The sequence below is a fragment of the Anser anser genome (assembly GCF_964211835.1).
Source record: "Anser anser genome assembly, chromosome: 16".
Taxonomy (NCBI): Eukaryota; Metazoa; Chordata; class Aves; order Anseriformes; family Anatidae; genus Anser; species Anser anser.
In genome coordinates this window covers 15677831-15688219 of record NC_139737.1, presented here as the reverse complement: position 1 = coordinate 15688219, position 10389 = coordinate 15677831, and the positions used below count along the sequence as shown (strand labels likewise).

Sequence of the window (10389 nt, the reverse complement as noted above, 5' to 3'; positions counted from 1 at the left end):
GAGGTGTGATAGCTGCTGCTCTGAGTGCAGGCAGGAGCAGCAGCCAGCCAGGCTCACGCACATAGCTGCTATCCTGGCAACCCCCCGAGGACGTCACTCACCGTGGTGCTAAAACACAGTGGGAAACACTGATGGCTGCTAGCATGGGGAGAAAAGGCCCTGTCCTTCGCTGCACCAAGGTCTGAACAAAATGAAGTAGACTGCTTCTAAAAAAACATTTCATTTGACTTGTGGTACAAGCAGGCTCAAAGCAAGGCACCACGAATGTATCAGCCTAGCAGCTTTAAGCAGCAACACGGATCCCCATCAGAGCAAGGCCATGCTCAAAAGCCACCAGAAGTCCTCGCTCCAGACATACGGGAGGAATTATTAACAGCTTCCCATGCACACCAAAGCCCACACAGCAGACCACCACCACAAATACCTGATCAGCTATACCCCATGTCCCTGGGTGTCTCAGCCCCCACCTCTCCACCCTGAGGAGGCTGCCCCACAGGCAAACCCCAGCATGCCAGAGCCCACACGTGCAGCACACCCAAACCTAGCAGCACTCCAGCACAAACCGAGCTGGTGCAGCACAGCAGCCAACAAAAGCACATGTGGGCAGGTAAAAGGGTAAGAGCCATCGCCAAACACATTCAAGAAGGGCTCCAATAAAGTTTTCAATCTTGGAAGCCCTCGTAGGCCATTCCAGAGCTTTTAGCACTGCCTCGCACCTCACCAATATACGTCCCATGACTTCAGGGCATTTTAGATTTCTGCAGCTAGCGCTTACAGAGTGGTTGAAGTTCACAGGAAAAACCTCATGCTCAAGGAGGACCAGCCAGAGCCAAGGCCAGGCAGCTTTTGAAGAACTCCAGGGAGGAGTCTCCACAGCACCTCTGAGCAACCTGTGTCAGTGCTCAGTTCCGCGCCCCCCGCACAGAAATGTTTGCTGATGTTCGGAGGTAGCCTCTCGTGTGCCAGCTTATGCCCATTGCCTCTGGTCCTGTCCCTGGACATCACTGAAAAGAGCCTGGCCCTGTCCTCTCCACACCCTCCTTTCAGGCATTTATAGACACTGATGACACCCTCTGAGCCTCTTCTCCAGACTGAACGGTCCAAGTTCCCAGCCTCTCCATATAGGAGAGGTGCTATGGTGTCTTCATCATCTTTGTGGCCCTTTGCTGGACTCTCTCCAGTCCGTCCATCTTTCTTGCACCAGAGAACCCAGAACTGGACCCAGTGCTCCACATGTGGCCTCACCAGGACCCCCAGGACATTCCCTGCCCTGCTGCTTCCCAGCCGGGTGCCCCCAGCATGTCCTGGGGCCTGGGCCTGTTCCTCCCCAAGGGCACCACATGGTCTTGCCCTTCTCGAACTGCAGGAGATTCCTGCCAGCCCCTTTCTCCAGCTGCCCAGGACCCTCTGCATGGCACTGTGACCCTCTGGTGCCTCAGCCTCTCCTCCCAGCTTCGTGTTATCTGCAAACCTGCTGAATGTACACTCTGCCCCCTCAGCCAGCTCCTTCATGAGGCAGTTGATCAGGACTGGACCCAGCATGGACTCTCTGGGTACTCTGCTCATTACTGGCCTCCAACCTGGCTTTGCTCCACTGATCACTCCCCCTTCTGCCCCCGTCTGTCCATGAAGCCCACGCTTCCTGAAGTCCAAGAAGACAATACTCACTGCTTTCTCCTCATCTACTGGGCTGGACATTTCATCATTGAACATTATCAAGTTGGCCAAGCATGACTGCACTTCAGTGCATCTACGCCGACTGCTCCTGATGATGTTGTTCTTTATGTACCTGGGATTTTATGATTCTATGAACAGTTATAGTTATGGATTTTTTTTCTCATTCATATATTTGTATGATGGCTACAGTTTGCATTGCTACAGTCCCTTCATTTACACTTTTCTTTTTCCCTTCATGATAGTTGGAGGAGTACCTAAAGACAACCTGCCCACTGTAAGGATGCTGAAGTACAAGGCCTGCCTGCTCTTCCCAGGCATGGGAACAGCATTTGGCTGCAGTTTCACTTCAAGGCACAAGGAGAGGTTGGGTTCACTACCTTGGGACAACATGTAAGAGCTATTCCAGCCCCACGGTCCCATTACAGCAGAACTGGCTCCACCACAGTTACTATTCACACTGTACTTAATTTCTTATTTTACATTTGCTCATCTCCAAGTTGGAGGATCTGTACTTCCACAAATCAGCATTTGTCCTTTAGAAGGACATTGGGCTGGTTTTAACCGTGCTGTTTTTAATGAAGTTCACACACTGAAATTCATTAAAAGAATATTAAAATCATTTTTTATAAATTTATTTTAGTACAGAAAGGCTCAGATTAATGTGTTTGAGAAAAAGAAATGCTCTGTCTCAGAACTTAATATCTGATAGACTTAAGTACAAGTTTTTGCTTAAATATGAGCAAAAAGCTTTTCCCAAATATAAAGTGCACCTTTTATAACAGCATCAAAACAAACCCAAGCAACCATAACAAAATTACATTAGTCTGAACAATACTTGATTTCATGTGGATAATGGAGACAAATGCCTTAACTCTACGATGTTATTTCTTGAAGCATAATACATTTTTTAAAAGCTTTTCAAAAGGTCAAGACACTTCCTAATAGCTACCTGGTACACTGCAGATCTGAAATACTGTTAAAGATATGAACAGCAGAGGCTGTGCTGCATCACCATTAAACACATGAGCACAGGTTCATAAGCAGCAGAGCGCAGAACAGCTTCTGATTATTTCAAACCAAATCTGTAAAATAGGTGAACACTCATTCTCCTTACACCTCCTGCCTAATTGCTGTCAGTTTCCATGATACAAAAAGACAAAGGAAACAGTCAGATATGAAAAGTTATACAGTTTTCTTACACAGTGGCTTCCCACTGTGTTAGTTTCAAAAACTTGGCTGTTAAAATTGAATGCTGAACTTGTATTTTCTCATTTCCGATATAAAAATCCAAAGCTTGTTCCAATTTCTGAGCATTACAGAACCTTTGCTTTGTATTTTTAATGTTGAGGGTAGGCTTTTCAAGCTTTTAGGTTTTATTTAATGAAAGCAGCCTTCAAATAGAACATCTTAGACCTGAGTAAAAAACAAGAGGGAAAAAGTCTTCCTAGTTTGCTTTTCCAACAGGACAGTTAGCAACATTCACATTAGTTTGCCCATAAGGAAAATTGTAAGAACTTTTACAGTTCTACAAAGGATGAGAAATATACACAGGAACAGCAATCACAGAGCCAGGAAATACAGGGAAGGGATACAATAACTAAAGGATTCCTGAAGAGCCTGTCTATCTAGTACAGTGAAATGCAGAAACAACGTGCACTTGTGGCTCTGCTCTAGCAGAGGTGCACCGTGCAGCATCCTGACAAGACTCACTGACCATGTAAGAACTGTGTGCACGACCACATACCTTGACAAACATTCAAGTAGCTCTGCTTTCCTGCAAACACTCCAATAATGGAAGTTTTGAGCAGTTTTTGCAGTTCAGTGTAGCAGTAAAAATGTAATATTGAATGTATCAAAAATACACTATAAAAACAATAAAATGCTGCATGTCAGGGCAATGCATTGTTACTTCAATAAAAGCTGCATGGTCACTTTTACAGCAAGAGGCCTGCATCTTCATCAGCTTTTTCAATACCAGGAAAGTAATCTTTGGTTATTAAAAGATTCTTCTCCCACCTCCTCTTCTTTATTTTTATTTTTTCAAAATGAAGTTTAAAGAGAGCTAGAAGTTTTTCTACTAGCTCAAGCAACATCACAATTACCTTAAGAAAAGATCAGGACTAGAAGGAGCACTAACACATTTTCAGCACTTCTTGTAATTATGATGATTTTTTTTTTTTAAATGAATTTACTCTTGCTGCAACAGTGCCATTACATTCAAAAATAAATGAGAATTGAGTTTGCTCTGCTATAACAGATTACTTGTTAATTTTGTAGAAGTCCATTCTGAATATGCACTTAGTTTAAGTGTCTACATAAAAACAAACTGTATTGTAAAATGCATTGCTGCATTGTTCTATACATTTTTTACAGAGCATCAGATTGCATTTTAGAAGAGTTGCCACTCAGGGTCAACCATCTTCTGAAGAAAATGGTTGAATAGTGCAAAAAGAAGAAGTTTTACTTATTGAAAGAAAGCCTTTGCTTGCAACTCGGTTCTGAAGCTGTCTTGAATTCATCCCCACTTTTGTTATTCCAGCTTTCTTTCATTGGAGTTAGATGAGGGGCAATCACATCACCATCCTGTTATTAAAAGTCAGAAAACATTAATGACAATGCATTCATTTTTTCTTTCTATCCTAATCCAGGGGAAAGAGGCTCACTATCAGGCATAGGAGAAAAATTAAATACAAGGTCCTAGAAGCACTGGAAATTAATGAGTATGGAAGACCGTGCATTACAGAGATGGAAACTGCTGTAGTTAGTGGTAGGAACTGACAGGGAAAAAAAATCCCCCATATATTTGAGAAGCCGGCTTGTATTTTGGGCATTGGTATATGAATTGGAAATATCGTTATAAGCTTTTGCTCTGAATGCCTCCCAGTTTGTCATTTAAAACTGTTGCAGTCTATCAGGTGTAGGTGCTTGGAGGTGCCCTTCACCTTCTTAAGGTATATAACAGTACAGTAACTGGTACGGTCTAGGCTGTGGTGCTCATACTTGTCAGACTGCCTATTTAGTGATCAGGCATTGCAAACATTGGAAAGAACAAGCAGAAATAGACTGGTGGGACTATCTTGGCATGTTATATATGTCCTGCAGCATGTAAGATGGATAACTCTGAACCAGAAAAATACAGTTGCAGGATACAACCATACTCCATAAGCTACAAGAAAAATAAAGCCTTTTACTTAATCTATTTGCAAAAAGCCCTTCAGAAATTAACTGCTCTCATAAGACAGACTTGACTGAGAAAAACTTACTTGATACAACCATAACTGCTTGTTTACACTGATGTAGAATACTGGAAGTATCAGAACATCGTAGTTTTATTAGACAAAGGCCGCCACCTTCCTGCAAGGGGGATGTGATGGGGATGCTGCATCACGCATCACCAGTTTACAGCCACAGTTGTTACAGGTTTCCCCATAACTTTTGGCAGGAGGAATGCAAAACAAAGCCTATGAACTCAGGTTCTGCTTTAGGCTTTCATTTGAATTGCCATGGCAGCTCTTGCACTGTACCCAGTGCAAAACTTCAGATGAGCTGTAACATACAACCCTTCCTGTCTCTCAGATGGAAACTTGTATGTCTGAGAATTGACAGAAAAAGGAAACACAGAACAGTTAAGGCTTTCCAAGCACTCAGACTACAGATTAGTTGCCCAGAGAGTAGAGGTTTGCAAACTTGTTTCCCAGGGATTTTGCATTCTGACTCAGATCCAATGGACTGATCATGTATATCCTATGGGAGAGGTAAATTTAACAGCTGGTGAACAGGAAAGGGAAAGAGCCAAAGCAATCAGAAGAACTGATAAGACCACTCTAGATCTTTTGATCTCTCAGTGGCATTCTAAGCATTTGTATGAGGAAACCTGCATCAATACACTAGTGAGTTGCTGCATGGATGTTAACTTTTGTTATAAAAATATGACTTTTCAAATCACCTAAGTTAAACGAATGAAAATCCATCACTATTCCAGTGAAACCAAAGCATACCCAGATGCAAGCCACAACAAAACCAGAAGCTAGGTTAGTGGGAAGCAGCAACACCACAATGACAAGGCCAAAATCCCTAGATTTTTAATGAAAGAGCAAGCTTACAGACAAAGGTAAAAAGCTCTAGAACAAGAAAATAACATGCAAATTTGTTACCTGTGGTTTGGTGAAATCCCTCTTTATACACCACTGAACGAAATACTGTTTTGCAGCTGAAACAATATTTGGATCCAGATTTTTGCAATAAACCCGAATAACCTGTTCTGCAAATGTCCTGGGTAAAAGCCTTGAAACCTTTGGAATAAAGAACAAATAAGTTTCATTCTTTCTTTGAGTCCAGGGAACTTCAATTTCTTCATCTAAATACAAATTCAAAGCAATAAGAACATCTCACTATAATCCATGAGCTTTATCTAAATGAATTATATTTCTGTAAGAACAAAAGAGTTAAACACTTCATATGTAATGGATATCGGGACTCCAGATGACTGTAGTCATCTTGTGACACACACCCAATACCTGCAAAGACAGATTCCACCACCTTTCCACAACTACTGCAAGAACTACCATGAAGGACAGTGGTTGTTTCCGTTGCAAGCTGTGAAGAAGATCACCTTCAGAAGGCCATTTGAGGAAGGTAAAAGACTACCTGTTCTTTACTGATCTTGACAGCCTTGGAAGGATCAGCCTTGCAATAGAAGAGAACATTATCAATGGGATTCTGATCTTTCATTCCATAATCCATATTGATAACCTTGCAAGCAAAACAAATAAAATGACATTTGTTAATGCTTGTCATTGGTTTTCTTACAACAAATACAAGTAAATACATACTATAGTTCTGTAAATGGCAGTAATAAAAAAAAAGGAACAGTGATTAACAAATGATTACCTCATAAAACAATCTGGCATTTGCATTTCTAAATCTTTTATTCCATCACCTCTCAAGTCTGCAGCTGCCAGGTGGACCTTCGCATTTGTACCCACCAGCATTCTGAAACACTGCAGTTTCAAATAGCAAAACCATGCTGCTCCCTCACCACACTGTGCCTTCCTGAGCCACACAACCTGCTCAGACAGCAACAGAGCTTACAGTTTTAAACATGAGGGTTAGCCAACATTATTTACATCTGTTTGGGACACTATAATTTGTGTGGTCAGCAGAGAGAAGAGCCCACTTCCCCATGATGTCAGTTTGTGGGACAATTAAAGTAGTCAGCTACTTTAAAGCTACATAAGCTGCTGTCATTTTCCCCAACCTGAAATGAATCTTCAATGCAAGACAGCTTTAGAAGTGATTTGTGATGTGCTTTGCAAAAAGCCATTCACTAGCTCCTCTGAGAATTAACCGAGAAGAAGGTTTAAGCTATGTGACACTAGCAGACTGCTCAAACTTTGCCCTGTCACAGGCTTCCTCCTTACACTCCTGGTGGCTGGGGACTGCGCTGTGTGCACCTGGGAGTGACTGCCATGCCCCAGGCATAAGATGTCTGCAGGAGTCACCCTGCCCATCTTCCTCCCACTGGAGCCCATGGTTCACTCGCCTTCATAAATAATAGCCAGTTGCTGGACTGCCGACTTTTAACACCTGTATGTGATCAAGTAGTTTTTACTCTAAGCTCACTCCGAAAGAAGAGATAGTTACATCAACGACAAAGTCTTCAGCCTTTAGATCCACGTTTGGAGGATTCTTTTCTGGCTTGGAATTAGCGATGTCATCTGCCAGACCATCATATTCATCCTGGAAAAAAAGACAACAGCTCAGACTGTATTTTTGCATTATCAGATCAAGGCCTAGGCAACAAAGCACACAACAGAACATGACATGAACCCAAAGCTTTAATTTCTTCATGCTTGACAAACTCTTCCTACAGTAATCCGGTTGTCAAAAGCCTTCTATACCTTAGAAAGCCATAAGTCTACTACTATTTATTTTTTATTTTTTTAAGAAACAAACAAAAAATCAGCTTATAAAATTACAAAGATCCAAAGAGTTTTACACCTAGCAACAGGAAGAAAGGACAGAGTCCATTCAGGATATTGAAGTTCTCATGAAAACAGAAAGTAAGTACCTTCAAGCAAATCTTTTACTAACACAAATGTGTTTTAGACAAGCTTAGGAGTGGATTGCAACCCACCTCAAAAGCAGAAAGTGGAAATCCACAAGAGTTTTATCTGGTTTTGGACCTTGAAGACTACTCCCTGCTGATAGTTAGGTTAAAGCTAAGTGTAGGAGTATGGTGTGGTAGAGAACAGTTGTTCATGGAAATGTGTAAGCTCTCTTTAAAAGGCTGTGGCTAGGCAGGAGAGAGAAGTTTGCCTGTTTACCTTTGCCCAGGGCTGCTACATTCTGGGCGAGATGCAAGATTTGATGAAGGAAGATTTCCTGGGAGCACCTGAGACTGAAAGGAGAAAAGCTGAGTGCAGCACAGAGCAGCCAGGGGGCAGGTCCAGAAGGGAAGGAATTCAACAAGCAGGTTTGTCCATTGCAAAGACAGGGAGAACAGCAGTGAATTGCACACATCAACAGGCTGAAGCACGTGTGTGGCTTGCTGTGACTCAAGCCAAGGAAAGGTTTAGAATGAGAGCAAGCCTAGAGGAAAGAATCACCAGGAGGTAACTGATGGGAAGCAGCTGGCAGGAGACAGACTCTTTATAAGCTTTTTTATTTCTATTCTGCATCATTTATAGATTTTTTTTTTTTTTTACATTGCCTATTCCAGTTTATACTAACTGGAAACTGAGCACTCTAGCTACTTGAGATTTTTCCCTTGCTGTGGCCAGCTTGGGGGTCATGAAACACAAGTGTGGTCTCTTAAGCAGCAGAACAGACAGCTCCATCTTGTCTGATGCCCATCTTCAGTGCATCAGGGGAAGCAGAGCCTCTGACACGCCTGCAAGCGAAAGTCCTCCCCTGCCAAGCCCCCAGCTGATCATCAGAAACTGCAAAATGCTGGCTGGATGTAATTGTAAGACCACCAGTGATACAGTCTCCCTTCAAAACAACACACACACACAAGATTCAATGTGTCAGGCTGGATTTTCCAAGCGAAAGTTTTTCTTCCCACTAACCAAGCTTCTACAAGGTGCTGTCTGAAGGTAGAACTCATGCAATTTATACTCCTGCCCATCTCCTTTTTGTTAGGCTATCCTAGACTCCAGAAACTTTACAATCAATATGCAACCACTTCGCATTGTGCTGATGTGTGTCTTAGGATGTTTTCCTTCCTCTTCAGTATTTACTCTTATTTTTTTTCCCCCGTATACACAGAATCTCTTAACACTACGTTTCTTAGACAAAGAACAGAAGCCAAGCCTCTCCTCAACTGATAAGATGAACAGAGCAATAAGGTATCTCCTAGTCTCTCCGTAGCCTTGTTCTTTAGAAAAGTTGAATTATCTTTACTAAAGCTTTCCAGATATCGTCAGGCATTTCAGGAAATTTGGCATGGAAAATTTTGAGCACCAGGGCTGAAGTTTACAGGTCGTTAACTTGTCAACGCAGTATACCACTTTACGAGACCAGGTGAGCCATCAGAAGCAACATTATCTCTAATATAACATGATTTTGGAATAAGACAACAGTAGATAATGCAATGTCAGATGAGTGCTTTGAAAAGCAAACACTAGAAAAAAATATGAATGCCCACGTTAAGTACAAAATCTAACACCAAGAAATTGAGAAAATATTATTCACATTGTTCTCAAAGTAAAGCAAACAAATTATGATTAAAAACAAAAATATCACCTAAAGTTTCTTATTATTTTGAAAATTTAATGAACACAAGATGATAGTAATAACTTTCTCAAATCACTGGACCTTAATAGCATTTTATGCAACAGGGTTTTTCTGAAAATATTCCTGCAATAATCAACTTCTGAGTTTATATCTCTTGCTATTCTTCTGTCTGTAGATAAAAACTCTTCCCAGTTTTCCGTAATGTCTTCCACATCTCAGCAACATAAAAACAGTGTGGTGGAGATAGAACTTTTGACACTATTTTTTTTAATAACAAGTTTAAAAAAATAGGAAAGGGAAAAAAGCAAGTCAGCAACTTAGAGAATGGTTCTAGAAAGACAGAACTCAGAATCTTCCAGAAATGGGTATTACCTTTGGAATTTCATTCACTTTTTCAGGTTGAGTCTCTCCTAGAAACTTGTATAATTCACGCCGTTCTATTTTACGCAAAATTTCTCGTGCCTCGTTCAGTTCTGGACGACTTGAGTGCAGAATTTCCAAGTAGATATTATCTGCCAAAGTTGTATTATTTCAGTTAACTATGTCAAAATCCAGTGTCACAGCAAAATGCACATACAAGGACAGTGGCTTAACCAATAAGAAAAACTGCTGATTCAGGAAAAATGCTCACTTTCAGCGAATGTCTGAACATATCACATCTGACAACTGAGAATTCGCTTACAATATAATTTTGGATATCATATCATTGGATTCATAATAAGTTTTGACTAAAATCCTAGTTCAATTCTCACCCTTGCAACAATTATTTCACTGGAGGTTGCTTCCTCTTTTTGTTTATCCAGCCTTGGTCAGCAGCACTAACTGGCTCGGGGGGAAGGTATTTCATCTTATTAAAGAAGAAAGCACTTCTGTTAAATCTTCAGAACTTCTCAGACTTTGGACAGTGGTAATGAAAGTCCCCCTTCCTGTCTCCACGTGACAGCGAAGTACGCAGTGTCATTTCCACAATCCATA

General features: G+C 41.4%; 1 protein-coding gene across 2 annotated transcripts in view; it reads right to left on the bottom strand.

Annotated features, from left to right (window-relative positions):
• Positions 1-2293: 2293 nt before the first annotated feature.
• Positions 2294-10389, bottom strand: part of SAMHD1 (SAM and HD domain containing deoxynucleoside triphosphate triphosphohydrolase 1) — a 30275-nt gene continuing 22179 nt past the window's right edge. Inside the window, exons 12-16 of one of the 2 annotated variants that reach the window (XM_083801310.1) lie at positions 9787-9926; positions 7300-7416; positions 6325-6429; positions 5832-5969; positions 2294-4260 (exon numbers count right to left, since the gene is read on the bottom strand). In XM_083801310.1, coding sequence (XP_083657436.1) covers positions 4138-4260; positions 5832-5969; positions 6325-6429; positions 7300-7416; positions 9787-9926 — 623 coding nt within the window. In that variant the 3' untranslated portion in view covers positions 2294-4137. The remainder of the gene's footprint in view (positions 4261-5831; positions 5970-6324; positions 6430-7299; positions 7417-9786; positions 9927-10389) is intronic. The other variant, XM_083801311.1, reaches the window with a different exon arrangement.